Raw genomic sequence first — 18,431 nt, 5'->3', positions numbered from 1 at the left:
TTCCTCCTGTCAACCTGGCCAACAACTTTTTGTTTGGAAAGGTTATCTTAGGTTTCACTCTATGTCTCTCTCACTCAAAGCATGTATGGGAGGTTATTTTAGGAGGGATGACGTGCAGAGCACAGGCAGATTCTGCTTTGCTTAGAGAAGAAGGGAAGTCTAGTGAGTGTGAAATATGTACATCAGTGCTTCTACACAACAAAATGGACTTGAGTGTTCAAAAGCTCTGAAATCCTCAGTTTTTGACTTACGTTTTTTTCCCTTGAACATTTTCTACACATCCAACTGGATGTGAAACACAGAACTTTAGATATTGCCCCTATCCTCCAGGGGCTTCAGCTAGCTGTGCGAATGAACCTAGGGGCAACAGTTACCTAGACAACCCACCTACAGCACAGCAATCAAATGCTGCTAGGGGGAAAGTCTCTGAGATGACACACACAAACACTTAGCGGAGCTAACCAAGTTGCTTACTCAGTACATTCAGGCAATTACATTAAACCGTCAACTGCCTCTCTGTTCACCTACAGCATCTCACAAAGCGAAGGAGCTTAATGCTGCATCTATCTAATGCTTAACCCCTTTCACTCTGTATGTGGGTCCACAGTTAAGTATCTCACTCTCATAATTATTAGTCTTAAAGGGTGAATTCCACTAATGTTTCTGAACGTATGCATAATCAATTGGTTAAGATGTAAACAAGTCATTCAGAGTGGTTTGATGTGAAATGCTCTGTTCTAGAGAAGCTTATTGAGTTAGAATTGTTCACAGTGGTAGTGACTGGAACCAGATGTCAGCTTTTAATGCCACTAATGCCTAATATATGTATAGTTAGCTTCCATGCTAGAGAGGAGATCTACAAACCACACATATGAATAAAAAATAGCAAACGTAACCAACGAATCACACATGCGCAATTTGTGTTACAAGTTACAGATTTCTGAAATTAATTATAGATTTGCAGTTCAAAATTTCAACTGTAGTGTTGTATTCACATATGATTTCTTATCCTCATTTTCAACTTTATATTTTAAAACTCAAATGATGTGTAGGTTCGCTAGTCCTTTTGGATGGTAAATAAAATGGCTGCATTTACATTGTAGACATTAGACCACTGGCTCCTATCACCACCACTGTAAAGAAATCTGAGTTGGTAAATGACTCTACAATAAACAATTTCATATCAACTACTCTGAATGACTTCATTTACACCTTAATGATATAGTTACGCAGAAATTTAAAATTCCCCTTTAAAGAGTTGTAATAAAAGACTAATAATATAGACTGATGCCCTAGGAGTGCATTACACATACACTTCAGTGACCAGTTAGCTTCCTGTAGCCAATAGGATCACTTTCAGAAACAGCCCTACACAGGTGGTCTGTTTACACCGTATTAACATTAGGGAGTTCAGAGATGTTATGAGCCAAGTCAGTCATTAGAGTCTTTGAGGGACTTAATAATGGAACACACATGCAGGGAGAGCAATAGGAACTAACTCAGCTGTCTGAACTAGAGTTTCAGTAAGTGTTTGAATTCGCCTGGTATGACACAGCACCTGTAGTTACTACTGCTGTGGATGAACAGTGAATCAGTGAATGGTACACAATGGGGATTTCAATTGTGAACACCTGCAGAACAGAGCAACTCAAGCCCCCTCTCTCGCTCCTTTTACTGCCTTCTGCTCTGAGACGAGACAAAGGAGAGGTGGAGTGAGAGAGAGAGAGTAGGAGAGAAAGATGAAAGAAAGAAGAAAGACAGTGGCAAAGATAGACTGATATAGCCAAAAAAGAGAGAGAAAGAGAGAGATAAAGATACACAGTGAGAGAGAGAGAGAGAGAGAGAGAGAGAGAGAGAGAGAGCAAGAGGTGTACTCACCGTCATAATTGACTATGATGATGGCGAGCATGTAGTCCTTCCCCAGCATGGTGAGGTAAATGTTCCCTGAACTCTCCTGAGGTTAGCTGAGACACATTCCAGTCCAAACTGTCCCACCGTTCGCCCGCACTCACTCACACGCCGGCCGCTGCATGCAGTGCCAACCAGCCGGGGACACACTCGCATGCCAAGCAGATTACAGGATCTCTACTCCTCTTTTTCTCTCTCTTTTGCCTCTCTTGATTCCCTTTCCCTTTCTCTCTCTTACTCAGCCTTGATAGCTCAGTCTCCTTCCTCTTTATTAAACTCCTAACTAACAGTGGTCAAAACAAAATCACCTCTTTGTCTTACTGGTCAGCTTCTCCTTCTCTCTCTACGCCGTTCTCCTCTCCTCTCTTCGGAGTGATGCTGTTTGCTGCTACCCCTCCTCTCTCTCTGTGCTCTCTGGATTGTGTTCAGTAACGCCTGCAGCGACAAGCCCCCCCCTTCTCTCTCTCTCTCCCTCTCTCTGTCTCAACTGCTCTCTCTCCCCTGGCACTGATGGTGATGCCTTAAGGACGACTGAGTATCAATCAGAGGAGAACAGCTTCACCTGAAAACACAGAAGACATACAGTCCATACAGCGACACAGAAAAGGTGAATCAGATAACAATTTTTAAAAAGGGAACATTAATTGCTATACAGACCTTTCATGTCTATGAGAATGTAATAAGATTGCATTCAATTTATAACACAGCGCATCTCTCCGTGACAGGAGAGATTAGTGACACCAATCTGGCCCACACAAAGAGAGTGGAAGACCTCCATCTGTCAAACCACCGCAGGCTGGGGATCACTTTTCTCCAGCTGAGGCGTTTTTTCAAAGCCCAGTCCAAAAAATATATATGTAATATGACACAAGCTGAGTGTGTGTGTGTGGTCGTGAGCACTGCACAGGGGACACAACAGTAGTGCACGGATAATGTGCAACAACCCAAATGTGCAAAAGCTGTTGTATGTAATGTCTTCAGCTGTTTGAGTCTAAGAAGAAATATATGCAGATTTTTCTTCAAAATAAGCAAAAGGAACAGAAAAAAGAACAAAAAGGATCTGAAGCACATTATCTCCTTAATAAAGTGGGCAGAGGGTGCGTGTTAGGAGGAATACACTGGTCCACCTTAACTTGTCACCACGTCCATAGTCCGTCATGGTCCAGCCTCCGCTTGCGTCATCCATCTCGCCTTCTGCTGGTTGCCGTAGCAACGCCGGTTCCCTCTCGAGCGTCTGTGTTTTTTATGAAAGCTGCAAGAAGAGTGGAGCTCTGTGGAAGCCCGTTTCCGCCAGAAAGAGGAGAAATAAATGGCAACAGAATGTCAAAAACCCTGACTTACGTCTTTTCATTTCAAATAATGACTATTTCCAAATACTGACTTGTCTTCTTGAGACGTTGACTTATGTCTAGATCGTAATTATTATGTCGAAACAATAACTTAGCTAGTCTAAATAAGCATTTTCTTATTTTTTATTTTCTCACAATTTGTAGTTAGTTAGTAAGTCCAGATTTTGAGAAAATAAGCCAAGATATCAAGCAAATAACTCATTTTTTTTGAGATATTAAGTCAAAATTCCAACACAATGTCACATTTTTTCCCAAACTTCTGACAGAAATAGAAACCTAGACCTTTTCTCTTCTGCCTGGCCAATCCACACTGGAGCAGCCGTTAACTTTACCTCACACTGTCACTGTAAATAAAATAAAACAAATATTCTAAATCTCATCAAAACGTTGCTAAGATACAGAACTGTCGATAGACAGAGTTAATTTAAATATTTTATTTCACAAAAATCTTGTCCCTCACCTGTAATTTACGCTATTTTGTGTACAAACATGTTTTTCTGCATCACTACCTCCTCACACACAACGGAGTGAAATTACTGGGCTAAATGCAGCCACACCAGACCAGATGAATCAAACTCAAACTAGCTTCTGCAAAACAGGACGCATAGTCGATCACAGTGCTCACAGCCTACACATGCGAACATGGCGGATGACAAGGTTTGAGGCTCTGTCTTCATTTTATAAGCTCGTGTAATAACTGTGCGTAGTCTTCGGTGAAATTACTTAGATATGATATTTTTGTGGCATTGTCTGTTTTCGTTATGTGGACTTTATTAAGCCATTTTGTCATAGAAACAACTTTTCCGATCGTTTTAATGCGCGGTGTTTATCAGTGCCGAATGGTGAGGGTGTTGGGTATATTGTAGTAAACTGTAAATTCTCTTTTTCACACGGTTTCAGTTTTGTTTTCCTGCTACTTTACACCTTTTTTTTTTAACATATATTTAGTTATTTCTCTATACTTTTAAAACTGTGAAGACTGTTTGAGTGCAGAGTTTTCCTGTCTCTGGCATCTTGGTGATTATTTTGTGGTCTTTGGGTCCTTTGGCACACCCTGTCATGACTCATAGCACAAAGCCCTTTTTTCCACCATGCTGGCTGGCTGGCATTGCAACATACACTCGTCGAGCACTGTGTTAGGAACACTATACTAACACTGGCTAGGGTCTTCCTTTGCTTTCAAAACAGCCTCAAGTTTTTGTTGCATGAATTCCACAAGATGTTGGAAACATTCCTTTGAGACTCTGTTCCATGTTGATATGATTGCATCATGCAATTCCTGCAGGTTTTTCAGGTTTACTTTCATGCTGCGAATCCCCTGTTCTACCACATCCTAAAGGTGTTCTACTGGATTCAGATCTGGGAAGGCCAAACATTGAACTCATTGTCATGTTCATGAAACCAATTTAAGACAACTTTTGCTGTGTGACATGACACATTATCATGCTGGAAATTGCCATTAGAAGCTGAATAAATTGTAGTCATGAAATGGTGCATGTGCTCAGCAACAACTCAAAAAAGCCATGATATTCAAGCAATGATCAATTGGTGTTAACAGACCCAAAGTGTGCCAGGAAAACATTCCCCACACCATTACACCACCTCCACCAGCCTGAACTGTTGATACAAGGCAGGTTGAATGTGGGTTCATGCTGTTGCTGCCAAATTCTGACCCTTACCGTCTGTGTGCCTCAGCCGGAATTTAAGATTCATCAGACCAGGTGATGTTTTTCTAGTCTTCAGCTGTCCAGTTTTGGTAAGCCTGTACCCACTGCAGTCTCTGCTTTCTGTTCTTGGCTGACAGAAGTGGAACCTGACATGGTCTGATGCTGTTGTAGCTCATCTGCCTTAAGGTTTAATGTTGATGTTGTGCATTCTGAGATGTTTTCTGCTCACCATAATTGTACAGAGTGTTTTTTTGAGTTACTATAGACTTTCTGTCAGCTCAAATCAGTCTGGCCATTCTCCATTGACCTCTCTGATTAACAAGGCGTTTTCCTTCCATAGAACTGCTGCTCACTGGATGTATTTTCTTTATTGCTCCATTCTGAGTGCTCTAGAGACTGTTGTGCATGTAAATCCTAGGAGGTCAGCAGTTATAGAAATAATCTAACCAGCTCGTCTGGCACCAACAATCATGCCACAGACAATCACTCAGATCACAGTTTTCCCCTATTCTGATGGTTGAACATTACCTGAAGCTTCTGGCCTGTATCTGCAAGATTGTATGCACTGCACTGCTGCCACACGATTGGCTGATTAGGTAATTGCATGAACGAGTAGGTGTACAGGTGTTCCTAATAAAGAGCCCAGTGAGTGTATTTCAGACAGTTTTTCCAATAAGGGTATGCGGTGCTTCATACTAGTTGGTGTGGTATCAAAACATGAGCAGTGCATTCTGTCCATTCTGCAGCTGTTTTTGTGTTAGTTGAGTAACAGATGCTAACTTTTCCAGCTTGTTTGTGTGCTGTCTGTGTGTTAGGATCCATTCAGGCAGTTAAAGGATCTAGCCCTGCTTAAAGGCCAGCTGGATGACATTCAACGACGAGTGGAGACTGAGGTGCAAGCTGGACTTCCTCAGGTAAACTGACCACATGTATAACTCTGTATTTACACTGTAAATATTGTTTGGTTACCAAAAAAAATAAAATTTGCATATTTTTCTCCTTACCTTAAATGTAAGCCAAGACATGTTTGGTGTCCAAAGTTTGCTTAATTGGTTTGCAGTGGAACTACAAGGCAAATGTAGTTAAAAAGTAATGGAAGTTTACAGTGCCCTCCATAAATATTGGGATGTCTGGTAAACATGAGCGAAACAGGCTGTAAAACCATCTTTATTGCTTAACCTTTTTAATCCTTCATTTAAAAGATTAAGAAGAACCTAATCTTTATTTGAAGTACAGTGATTGGGGGGGGACTCATCAGGAAATATTTTTCTCAAATCTGTGTGTGCCACACATGACAAAGGATCTGAGACAATTCCTGCATACAGAATCTCTCTGTATTCAGATTCTGAGGTGGACTGTGGACTCTCCTCCTCAGCTAATCCCACAGGTTTTCTATGGGGTTTAGGTCAGGAGACTGGTGTGACTGTGCCAAAACCTTAATTCTGTGGTCAGTGAAAAATCTTTGTGTTGATTCTGATTCTAGTGTTTGTTAGCAATGTTAGCCTCACTGCTCCAGTTCTAAACAAGCAAAATTTGGATTTCAGACATGTGATTTCAGGCTGATTGACTACATCTGCTGTAAGTGGAAAATTGTGTAAATCAGATTTTCACCAAAGTATTCTTTTAACACAATGAACTTGTTACAGTGTCTGAGATAGCAAATGTATGTAAAATGACTGCCATTTAAATTTGAGTACTACTGCTTTTGTTTCACCTACAATAAAATATTTGTGGGAGGAATGGAGGTTGTAGGGGTAAATATGGACATAAGTAACCTGTGGTATGTAAAATCTGCTGTTTTGATTCAGGGCGGGAGTCTGTTGGGCTCTCCCTTCCTCAAGGGCTTTCTGGCTGGATACATCGTAGCGAAGCTGCGCTCTTCAGCCATCATGGGCGTGCTTGTGGGAACCTGCACCGGAATCTATGCTGCTCAGAACTTTAATGTGCCCAACGTTGAGCAGACCATAAAGGGCTATTTCAGCTCCTTTAGGAAGAGCAAATAGAATTGTGTACACAGCTCAGGGTTGACAAAATAGTCAATGAATCATGCATCTCATACTTTTTTCCTCACTTCAGCCTCCTAGGAAGCACTGCACTGAAGGCCATGCAGTTTTCCAGTATATTGCTGTGCAGAGTGGCTAATGTAAATAATGGGATGTGATTTAATTTTCCATGAGATTTAACTGGGAGCCAATATGAAAGTTTTTGTTTAGTGATAAACTGGCAGCTCAGGGATGAGTTTCCCCAAAGTGTTGTAACACAGTGATCATTATGTGATTGCAGAACTAGCATCATTTTCGTTACTCTCACTGATACTTAAAGTGGTGATCTGAACATAAACATACCGATACAAAACTTTTTGGAAACTGATCTTCTAAAGTTTACCGTAAAGCCTTTCTGGTGCTTCAGACTAAAATTTGGTCATCTTTCTCCTTTTAAATATCCAGTAATGTCATAACTAACATTCTGGTCAACCTCTACAGAACGCTGCAGTGCAGAGTGGTTGAATTATTCAGCATCCTCCATGCCACCAGTGTCTAATTGCAGCAAAGTCAGCTTTGATTTGTGCCTTTTTTCCTTCCAGTGTAGCTGATAGGGCGATGACCTGGCATGTGAGTGCTGTACACAATCAGTATCACCTTTCGAACAGCAGATCATGGAGCAATCAAGCATTTTTGCACTTTAGCCCTACTGGATTTGCTGAGATGATAGCGAATAAAGCATCCATGAAATGGTGGCAAAAATTCTTATTAGGTTATCAGGGAACATACAAATTGACTGCCATGCAGTTAATTTCAAATGACACTTTGTTAATTCAGTGCTAAACAGTGCTTTGATTATATCTCAAGATATAAAGTAAGCACTTTTTTTTTAATCTTCTTTTTGCCAAGTTGTAAGCTTTTCTTTTGCATGCCATCCTCTTAACTTTGTCATTTGATGTTATTTATGTAGATGCTGTTCTGATATGGGTACTGTTACATAATGTTGCATGGCATTTTTCTTGTAGTAAGACATTTATACATAAATACGTTCAGTGCATGAAGTGTGTTCTTAGTGTGCTTTTTGACTTGCTATATATATATAATAATCTTCTACAATAAAGGCATAACACTGGGGTCGTTGAATGAATAAACTAATTTCTTAAAGATCATACCAGATTTCTGGTCCACATTATGAATTAAATAAAAAAAAATAATTTGTGTTTAGTTTGACTATATCCACAGAATAATTTTGAGTTAATATGAACATTAATACATAAAACACAAATGTTGAGCAACAGCAGAAGGCTACAGCTCACATACAAAAATTCAAATATAAAAACTCTGCCCCCCACTTCAATTTGCACAATTGTTAATATGTTAATGTGTAAATTAAGGTAATAGTTTTCTAGTGTCTGACATTAAATCTTAACCTACTTGAAATATATTCTGTTTCTGTTCTTCAAATTTTTTCACTTATCCATTGACTGTTGCTCATACATAATAAATAATAACATTAGAAACAATAAAAAAAAATTCCTCATTCGCATTGTTGTCAGTTGTCCTGTAATCACTGTTATCAGGAACTGAAACAACCACACATTTCCTCCTTTCTGAAGATTTATGTAAATCAGCCTAAAAATGTTTAAGTGAGGCGTGTCAAAATGAGATCCTCCCAGTCCACAGCTCTGCTGAGTTTAGAGTTCCTCTTTATTAAAAACACCTGATTGGACCTATTTGCTAATTTGCAAGACCTGCATGAGTTGAGTGTTAGTAAAAGGGAAAACAGTAATCTCGTCAGTGCTGTGGCCCAAAAGGAACCCATTTTGATACTGCTGGCTTAAATTGATCTAAGAGCCCCCACATCCAGCATTTTGTAGTGTTATCCCTATTCTTATACAACTGTTTCAGCTAATCAACTTTTTAATGAGTCTCTGCTGAAGTTAATAAGATAGCAGGAAAACACTAAAATATGCAGAACAGGGCTATTCCAGGAAACCACTGGCCTCTATCAGTCCTGTTGTGCTTTGTGCTTTGACCAATAGCTAAAAGAATTCGCTCACATGGAACAAAATAAAAGATTTGGACAAAAGGGAGTCCATGAAAGTGAAAAGCATTTGGTAGGATGTTTTAAATGCTAAAACTGCTTGTTTCTCTGTCATTTGTAAGTGACACAAGGCCATAGAGAGATGTTAGCTAATAGCTTTAGTGACCAGCTACAAGACAGAGTATCCCTCCAGATTTAAGGTGTTATATGGATCACCTTTTGTGAAATTTAGCATATCAGTTGGTTATAGCATTCCTACATTTAATTAGTAACCCAATCAATTGTTGTCAGACTGGGTAGTTAATTATACTCATGGTGCACCTGCAAATGTTCATTGTGTGCTAAAAGCTAGCATGTGAGTTCCTGAAAGTGTCCTGGGACTCTGTGAGAGGTTGTGTTGCTTTTGATGAATTTTTAATATTCTCTTCCTGTTGAAGTCTCTGCAGCAGTGGTCACCAGCCCTCCTCATGGAGATCTACTTCCGTGCAGAGTTTCGCTCCTTACCTAGCACTAATGCATCTGATCCAGCCAATCAAGGAGTTCTGAGGAAGTTATTTAGTGTGGTTAGAACTAGACGCTGCAGGAAGGTAGCTTTCCAGAACCAGGACTGGTGACCACTGCTCTAGGTCTCTCTCCATATGGCTCAGCTGTGTCTTCTATGTACTTGAGGTTAGCAAAACCAAGGAACTCCCTTCACTTTCTGTCCCCTGTTGCCACTGAAATGGCCCATAACTGCTCGGCTTTGCTGGGGGCCTTTGAGATTTGTGGCTATAAGGTTTCAGTTAGCATTAATCTGCTATGAAAGAGAAAGCACAGGAATGTCTCTAGTGTTACCGTGATGCACAGCTCAAACTGCAGCGCTAGCACTGACCACTGGAATGGATACGCTCAAGAGGAAACTCAAGATTCTCCCTGAAGATAAGACAGATCAGCTCTTTTACTTAAGCCATCAATCAAACCAACAAACACACACATTGTTAGTAAAAAATTTATTTGAACCCTTTTCCAATTGTCGAGGTCCATTATCCTTCTACTTCCTCCATGCACCATTCACTGTCATTTCACACAGCATCAAAAATGAAAAAGGTTAGTAATCAGATCTTAACTTGATCTTAAATATCATGTTGACAGAGAAGGACAGTTTCTATAACTAACCAATAACCAGGCAATATAGTATAGCATACTCTTCAATATAGCATCATCTACACAGTTAAGAAGTGATGAGAAGTGAGGATCTATTTGCTGAGGAAGCTGTATTTTTATCCAAGTATCCTACTAAATGTATAATGCTAAAGCCCAAGTATTTTTATTCAATGATCCCATAAAAATGTATAGCACTCTGCATCTTAAAGCTTTAAAACTAAAGTAGCATACATTGTTGTGCATAGAGGAAAAAAGAAATGAGAAAGAAATCTTCATGAAGCTGCAGATTCACATCTTACTCCAGAGCTCCAACTTTGGCTGGAAAAGAAGAGACAGAAATGAACCCAAAGACTCAAACACTGATCTTAATTAAATAAATTACTTATTATGACAACCCAAATAATGTTTTCCTTGCTGGAAAAGCTAGCATAGGCTAGCATAACTGGTCACCAGCAAAACCAGCATATAATTGCTGTCGGAACAAAAGATTATCTCACTTTTTTGTTGTTTTCCATTTTATTTTACAAAAACGCCAGCTGCCTTTTATGTTGCGTGTAAATTTCATGATTAATGGATGAATGGAAACTGTCCGAAATTCCTTAGAAAAAACTGTTACATTCACTTACGTTATAAGTAAAGAACGTTTTTGCCTTCTCCTGTAAAGTTACCATCTTGGAGATACAAGATTCTGTACTGACAGCGACGACATGTGTTTGGGATGCTGATATGCTGGTCAGCAACAACAGAAGCTATTATTCTGAACACATATGGTGTGTTTTGGCTGCTGATATGCTGCTAAACCTGCACCACACCAGCATAAACCAGCTTAGACAAGCAAGGAATTCATGAAATTTACTGTTGGTAAAAAAAAAAAAACTTAAAAAATTTGGTCCCATGATTCCTTGGAATAACAGTGCTAACAACAAACAAATGTCACACAAATTCCTTGTATGGAATAACACAGTACTAACATCATCATGACTTTATTAGCTATTCATAATGATTAAGTTTTACCTTTGCCACAGTCAGCAGGGCCATCTGCCATAGAGTTTTCCAGCATGGCTCCGCTCTTGTCCACACACCAGCACTTATTGGCTGCATCCCAGCACTGCTGAGGCTCGTAGTCTCCATTCTCATCGCAGGTGGGCTTGTAAGAGTGCATGCGGACGTCCACCAAACCTGTAGCCTCCTGCTGGCACTGGGTCAGTTCTGAGGGAAAAATCTGAATTTAGCCTTCCAGTGCAGGAATGTCCAACACAGTCATGATAACCCGGGTGCTGAGAGTTCTTAGCTTACATAATGACACAACTATTTAGAAGTTTATATAAAACCAGTTTTGTTGCACATATGTGTGTAACAGAATATTATGCTGGTACTGCAACTTCAGAAGTCTAAAAAAATTGATGGGAAGGTGGAAAAAAATATGTTTTAGTGTCCAGAGTGATGAACAGACTTATACTGATATGGATAAGTCAACAAGACATTATTAATAAACAATTAGAGTACAATATTTAGTATGTAACAACTTCTTGTTGTTAACAAAAATATGAAGACTGAATAAATCATCTAGAAATACCCATTTAATTTCTAGTTTACAATATCTCAGTCTACACTGTGTTAGCTGTTATTGACTAAAGAACTCAAAAAGATTAATCACATGTAGAGGTGGATAATAAGATGATATTTTAATGTTATAGTAATAGATTTTGTTACTGTGACATGTTTTTCTGAGCATATTGTGGATATCATCCACACTTAAAACACAATGATGGCCAAGTGCATGTTGCATTGAAAAGAGAGCATAATTAGCCCTGTTTAATTTGAGAGTTTTTGATGGCTATTGTTGAATGTGGCCCTATTGTGTACTATCTCTGTGAGTCAAAATAGTGTGATACGTATCGTATTTTGCAAAAATGTCTTTGTCATGAAATCATACTTTAGCCATATCATCCACTTCTAATGACATGTGAATGAAGGTAGGGTATATAAACATGAATAAGCAGATGCAGTGTGGTGAAGGATGTGGACAGACAGTTCACCTTTCTTGGGAGCAGGAGTGGACGGGGCCTGAAAAGAAAATCAGAATGTTAGAACGCATTGAACTGCTACAATATGCAGCGCAGATGTACTCCAGATAAAACAGGATTTCTCAGTAAGCTGAATAACTTAAGCCTAAAGTTGAGGATTGTCCAGTAAGGAATGCTCCTTTTGGCTGAAGTTAAAAGGCTAACCAAAAAGTCCTGCTTTGTGAATGCTCCTCATCCTGTATGGTATTTTAGTTCAATGCTGCCACCTGGCAGCTGAGTACTGTAATAGCAACACAGTGAAAATCCCTCTCACCTTCTTCTCAGTGACAGCGTCGTCCATCAACAGAGGGAGAGAGTTCATGGGCAGTGCCATCTTCATGGGACTGCGCATGGCTGAAGAAAGAAAAGGAAGTAAAGACAAAGTATATTTTTAATTATATTAACAAGCAAGATCTTCAATTTAGACAGGAACGCCTCATCATTTTTGTGTTTATATCTGTATTGTTGTTAAAACCGAGTTCAGCATTTACCAGATATTTTCCAGAATCAGGATAAAGCAAGAAATAAGCAACTTTTTAAACATCACATTCATTGTTTAGTGTTACACCAACTTGCTTGGACTGCATGCTCTGAACTTTATGTGCTTTCGGCTACAAAACAAGAAACAATTCTTTTGGACAATGTTCCACATTTTTGGAAAAATCTCCACATTTTCCAATCTTTTTTGGAAACACTGAAAGTGCTGCTTATTGCTTCTTCACTGCAGCACCTCTGAATGGTCACTTGCGTCCACAGGCAGGGTCATAGGGAGCTGACTGACCTGTGGCCCTGCGGCCGAGCTCCTCCAGACGGGTAGAGTGGCTCTCCAGAGTGCTCAGCCTCTCCTTCTGGTTGAACAGCATGTAGGCGGTGAAAGCCTGGCCTGCGATAAGGAGAGTGGCGAGCAGGGTCAGCGCCGTCACCTTCAGAGCCTGCTTGTTGGAGCTCCTAAAACAGGAAATGAAAATACAGTTGAAAGAATAATCTCTTTCACATTCAGCCCTGCTCTGCCCTGTCGAAATGGACAGTTAGAGCAGAGAAAATAAGTTTAAGTTGCTACTGAATTGAACTGACATGTTTATCAGGATTATTTTGGTTGGACGGTGCTCACATCAGCCCAGCTGCTCATTTACCTTTACCTTATTCAGTTAGCTTGACTCTTATTCACAGCAAAATGTGTGAACAGTGGAGGCCGAATGTAACTGGTGAAATAAATGCAAATGCAGCTTTTCCTTTTTAACAAGCAAAAATGAAAAGCAAATGTAAAGACTGCTGTGCTTAAAAATGAAGCGAGAATGAGTTACCCGAGATATGTATATACAAATGTTTGAAGAGGCAGGTCAGAAGGAACGGTACCCAATTACCCAAATAACTGCTCTAGGTTGTTGTTTTCTAATCGTACTCCTGGATTTCTACTGTGGCACGGTCATGGTGACCTTAAGCGCGGCTTCTTTTTCCTTCTTTCATTTAAAAGACAGGAATCACCGAAGCAGGGCAGCAAAAATTTTAAAAAAAGACAGGCAGCAGAATATTTAACAAAGGTAAGTAACAACACGAACAACAGTTAATTAATTCATCAAATACTTAATTAACTAATTAAATGTTAAAAATAAACAAATAAAACAAACTAAAAACTTCTAAGACAAAAACAAATCTAAAATAAAATTGCCATAATGTTTTTACACGAGTCCTTCCTTTAATACTTTTAAGGAAGGCAAAAAAACAAAAAAACAAAACTTAGTCTGAAAGCGTGACGGGTGAGAATGTTTATACATTTTGCTTTGGGAAACTTTAAAAACGTACTCGGAAAACTGATATATGGAATATATAAATTTCAAATATATGACATATGTGCCAACATACATGAAATTGGCCTTTTTTAAATATGGGACAATTAATTCAGACGGATTTCAACATACACAAACATATGTGATAGATAATGTTATTCATGTATGGATGGCATATATTATTCATGTTACCTTCATGTGGTAAAAGATGTTTATGCATCGTCTTTGTTTCTTTAACATACATCCTAATGTAGTGAAAAGTCATATAATAGTTATGTAACTAAATTCTATTGTGCACAGGGTAAGCTATGCAATAAAATCATGAAAACATGAAATAAACTGAAATATTGTCCCCTGACACATTTAAATAATTTAATACTTAAAAGCAAACAGATAAACAGATAATAGTAATGGGAACAATTATAACTGTACTGGGATGGGTTCAGCCATGTATCAGAGATATGTATGATCCATATATCATGCATTTATGACCACAATATGTACACAAAATATATGTACATATACATTATACATTAATATACATATAAATGTGTCCATATCTGACAGTATCTCAGATTTTTTCTACGGGACTGCAGGGATTGTTAATGAGCTGATGAGTTTAACAGGAAGTTGAAATGAAGTGATACGTATGAATGCACAGTGAAATAGTCTGTATGTTTATAGGCCTGCGTTTAGAATCAGGTCTACAGAACCACAAAACCCAGAATGCAAGTTTTTTTTTGGTCACATCATGTTGCATTCTGTAGTGGAAATTGGTAACTTGTACAAGCATCAAAAACATGTACAGTTTAGTGCTTTATTCAGCTGACAGGTATGTTGCGCAGTTGTTTAAGCATTCTTAATTATTTTATGATAAATTTTACAAGAACATTTTCCTACAAGATTTATAAGACTTGTCAACACTAAATGTGCGTAATTAAAGTAAAGAAAATAAGCTAAAGAAAGAAAGAAAGAAAAAAAGAAAGAAAGAAAAAAAGAAAGAAAGACAGAGAAAGGGGGTCTCACCCTGTTGACGTTGTTACACTGGGAGTCCGGAGCAGGGGTCCATCTTGAGGATCAGACATTTTGGTAAAAGTGACCAAAAAGATTTACACTCGAAAAATGAGCAGCTGGTCAGACTCTCTCAGTGAAGGAGGCTGTAAAAATGAGAAGCGAATCCAGAGACGCTGAAGATGAAAGAGGAAAGTCCCAAACCAGCTGAGACTTTATTACTGAGACTGGATTCTGCCCTCCTGATTGGCTGAGAGCGGACGCGTCATCAGTTGATAGCAGCAGTGTCGGTTTAATACTGAAGTCTTCATAAACCGCCAGTCTCTCACAGCAGCTGTGTCAACTGAGTTTAAACAGCTTTTCACTGTAAAATCCATCATTTTTATAAAATATGAAGGTGGTGGCAGACACAGTCCTCACCGATAATCGGGTAAAAGTCTGTTTTATGATGGAGGAGTGAGACCTGACTCTGTTTCCTCACCTACAGAGTCAAAACTACTGAAGAGCTATTAAAAGTGACATTAAACTATACACGAGGAACACAATATAATATATGAAAGAAAAGATTTTTTAACTGAGAAATCGCCAATAAAACGTGTTGTGCCAATAATTTGGTTGATGTTCCGTGTTTAGGAAAAAAAGAATCACCACTAACAGTGACATGTAATCCAGAACCAGGACCAAAGTCCAGTTACGTAACATAAAGATGAAGTGAAATTACATTTAACTACACCATCACTACAAGTCATTTCACCTTCAGCTTTTTTTAAAACTGTATCTCACAAGGAAATTAGTTTTGTAAGTTGGATGTTTTGGTGTTCCCCAGGGCCAAGTAAGTGTACCGAGTCAAACCAGTTAGGCAAAGCCACGAGTTCCAGCACAGATCACATACCAGTATTGATTCTGCTGAACAGTTGTTCTTGTACCGTCATGCATTAGGGCACAGGTACTCAACCTGTGTGGAGACCCCCTAGTGGTGCGCTGAGGAATTGCAAGGGGCGCGGGTGAAAAGTGAGAGAGAAAACAGCGTATATAACCAGAAAGGGAAAGTTCGTGAACGAACTTTAAGTTGGCTTGAAAAAGCCAGTTAATTACTTTAAAACGTTAAAATGGTCGAAGACTGTTGATAGTTGTTAAAATATTGCCAAAATGTTGCTAAGCAGAAGCTGCAGTACCTGTGGTGGATGGTAATTCGTTGCTAGGTGCTACCGTGAATGAAGTTCCACCTTAAAGTCTGTGGCACCTTAAATTTAATGCAACGTTAAAATAAGTTCCACCTTAAATTCTGTGCCGCCTTAAGTTTAGTGCTTTGCTAATTTCAGTTCCACCTTAAATTCTGTGCCAAATTAATTTTCGTACACCTTAAATGGAGTGCCACCTTAAATTCTGTTCCACCTTAAATTTTTTCCACTTTAAATGAAGTTCCACCCTAATTTAAGTGATACCATAAAATGGAGTTCCACCTTGAATTTAGTGCTATCTTAATTGCAGTTCTACCTGAAATTCAGTGCCACCTTAAATTCTGTTCCACCCTAAATTTAGTGATGTTAATAGCAGTTCCACCTTAAATTTAATGCTTTGTTAATTGAAGTTCCACCTTAAATTCTGTTCCACGTTAAATTTAGTGCTATGTTAATGGCAGTTCTACCTAAAATTCAGTGCCACCTTAAATTCTGTTCCACCCTAAATTTAGTGATGTTAATAGCAGTTCCACCTTAAATTTAATGCTGTTAATTGAAGTTCCACCTTAAATTCTGTTCCACGCTCATTTTAGTGCTATGTTAATAGCAGTTCCACCTTAAATTTAATGCTATGTTAATTGAAGTTCCACCTTAAATTCTGTTCCATCTTAAATTTAGTGTTATGTTAATTGAAGTTCCACCTTAAATTTAATGTTATGTTAATTGAGGTTCCACCTTAAATTTAGTGCTACCTAAGTGCAATTCCACCTTAAAAATCATTGTGCTGACACTGCTGAGCATTAGGCTGAGAGCATGCGAGACATTGTGCTCCATGCATGAGTGTGCATGTGTGTGTGAGAGGTGCCCATTGTGACATCACGTGTGGCATGTCGCCAACATTCCACCCATTCATTAATTATGGGAAAAAATATCATCTTTGAACGTTAATTTTCCGAAAACCGTACGTCGGATTTCTCAGAAAACCACAAGCAACCTAATCAGGTATGGGTACTACAATCCTGCAAAGTTCCATGGTTCTAGCTCGAAAACTGTGGGACGAGAAACATTTTATATTTTGAGCGTAGAATCATAAGAAGGTTACGAAGAACAGTAACTTATATATTTAAATGACAGTAAGAGGATTTTTTTGTGGTTCTAAAACTGTGACCTTATTTTTCACAATCCAACTTAATGTTGCTTTATTTTATGCAATTAATAAATTTAAAATCAAAAAGTGTCCTGTGACAACAGGTCAGTTAACCATCCTTCTAAACCAGACAGCCTCATTTCCAGAAGAAGCTGTTTTTTATGGTTGGGACGACGAGTTCTCAAAAACTAGACTGCCTCATCAGAAAGTCTGAATATATCTGGGTTAACGTGAGCCTTCAACAATCAGTACTGGACAGCAGGGCAGCACAGTATAATTAAAAAGATCATACTACAATTACACTGGCCTCTCGATGTGTTAAAGGCAGTGGAAATCCCTAATGTGACTGACTAGCCTGTGTTTTTATTTAAACATTATTTACATCATGTAGATCATGTGAATGTCTTCACTTATTAAACCGCCCACTGAACTCACATTAATTCACAGAAATTCGCTATTATTTACTGCTGCCAATATTAGTGTAATGCAGAAGTAGGCAATATGGCAAAAACACTGTATTGCAATACGTCCTATCAATACACAAAAGACATCACGATATCTAATTTTTCCTGAGGTTTAGCAAATTGAAAAATATACATAAACACTGATTTCAGTGATTTTTATTCAATGTTTCACATACGGCACCAAATCCAATTAAACCAGATTCAAGATACTATTTTTGTAGTGAAACATTGAGTCAGTCTTTGTTCTTGAAGCACTGACTATATCCACGGTGTGCTCAGATCATATTGTGACAATTTATCATTGATGACAAATATCAGCATATTTTTCATATTATGGACAGATTTACTATGATTGGCTAATAGATTATATTGAATATATAAACCTCAGAAAACTAATCTGATATAATGCTTTCTAAGGCAGGGACCAACATTGTGGTAATTGAGCTGGATGAAGGCAGAGTATAAATTAACTTGGTGTACTCTGTTAAACAGGAACTGCTCTAACACCACAGTTCTCAGTCTCAGTTCTGTGGCTCCAATGTTTTCCGCATTTTCATTTCCCTGCTGCAACACCACTCTCAGCTCAAAAAAAGGATTAGAAATTCAGAGTTAAAATGCACTGGTTTAATTATATTCTAATACATTTGCCTAAATGCTTTAACATGAAGACACGACTCCAAGA

At 38.7% G+C, this 18,431-nt stretch overlaps 3 protein-coding genes across 3 annotated transcripts in view; 1 reads left to right on the top strand and 2 right to left on the bottom strand.

Annotated features, from left to right (window-relative positions):
- The window catches only part of apbb3 (amyloid beta (A4) precursor protein-binding, family B, member 3), a 33,851-nt gene extending 31,472 nt beyond the window's left edge, over nt 1-2,379 (bottom strand). The window contains 1 exon segment of the mRNA XM_036588936.1: nt 1,879-2,379. Within this exon segment, the coding sequence (XP_036444829.1) occupies nt 1,879-1,927 (49 nt within the window). The 5' untranslated portion in view covers nt 1,928-2,379.
- A 1,472-nt stretch (nt 2,380-3,851) lies between these two features.
- On the top strand, nt 3,852-7,677 carry LOC118820603 (SLC35A4 upstream open reading frame protein). The gene is made up of 3 exons (XM_036588979.1): nt 3,852-3,914; nt 5,740-5,838; nt 6,733-7,677. Exons 1-3 carry the CDS (start codon nt 3,900-3,902, stop codon nt 6,925-6,927), a joined length of 309 nt encoding a protein of 102 aa, XP_036444872.1. The 5' UTR covers nt 3,852-3,899; the 3' UTR covers nt 6,928-7,677.
- A 2,247-nt stretch (nt 7,678-9,924) lies between these two features.
- cd74b (CD74 molecule, major histocompatibility complex, class II invariant chain b) lies at nt 9,925-15,158 on the bottom strand. Its single transcript, XM_036588574.1, has 6 exons — nt 14,973-15,158; nt 12,941-13,107; nt 12,434-12,513; nt 12,133-12,160; nt 11,108-11,302; nt 9,925-10,411 (listed from the first exon to the last, which is right to left on the bottom strand). Exons 1-6 carry the CDS (start codon nt 15,029-15,031, stop codon nt 10,389-10,391), a joined length of 552 nt encoding a protein of 183 aa, XP_036444467.1. The 5' UTR covers nt 15,032-15,158; the 3' UTR covers nt 9,925-10,388.
- Nucleotides 15,159-18,431: the final 3,273 nt, after the last annotated feature.

Source organism: Colossoma macropomum, unplaced genomic scaffold, assembly GCF_904425465.1.
Source record: "Colossoma macropomum unplaced genomic scaffold, Colossoma_macropomum, whole genome shotgun sequence".
In the NCBI taxonomy this organism is placed as follows: domain Eukaryota; kingdom Metazoa; phylum Chordata; class Actinopteri; order Characiformes; family Serrasalmidae; genus Colossoma; species Colossoma macropomum.
Note: the sequence above shows the minus strand (reverse complement) of the source record. Positions and strands in the feature narration are given on the sequence as shown.

What these genes read in the sequence shown, in the direction of transcription:
- LOC118820603 (XM_036588979.1), top strand. An exon ending in TGCAAGCTGGACTTCCTCAG is followed by an intron (nt 5,839 to 6,732) that starts GTAAACTGACCA and finishes GTTTTGATTCAG; the next exon opens with GGCGGGAGTCTGTTGGGCTC.
- cd74b (XM_036588574.1), bottom strand. Translation starts at nt 15,031, where the DNA reads ATGTCTGATCCTCAAGATGGACCCCTGCTCCGGACTCCCAGTGTAACA. An exon ending in CACTCCTGCTCCCAAGAAAG is followed by an intron (nt 11,303 to 12,132) that starts GTGAACTGTCTG and finishes TTTTTCCCTCAG; the next exon opens with AACTGACCCAGTGCCAGCAG. An exon ending in CCCTGCTGACTGTGGCAAAG is followed by an intron (nt 10,412 to 11,107) that starts GTAAAACTTAAT and finishes CTTCTTTTCCAG; the next exon opens with CCAAAGTTGGAGCTCTGGAG.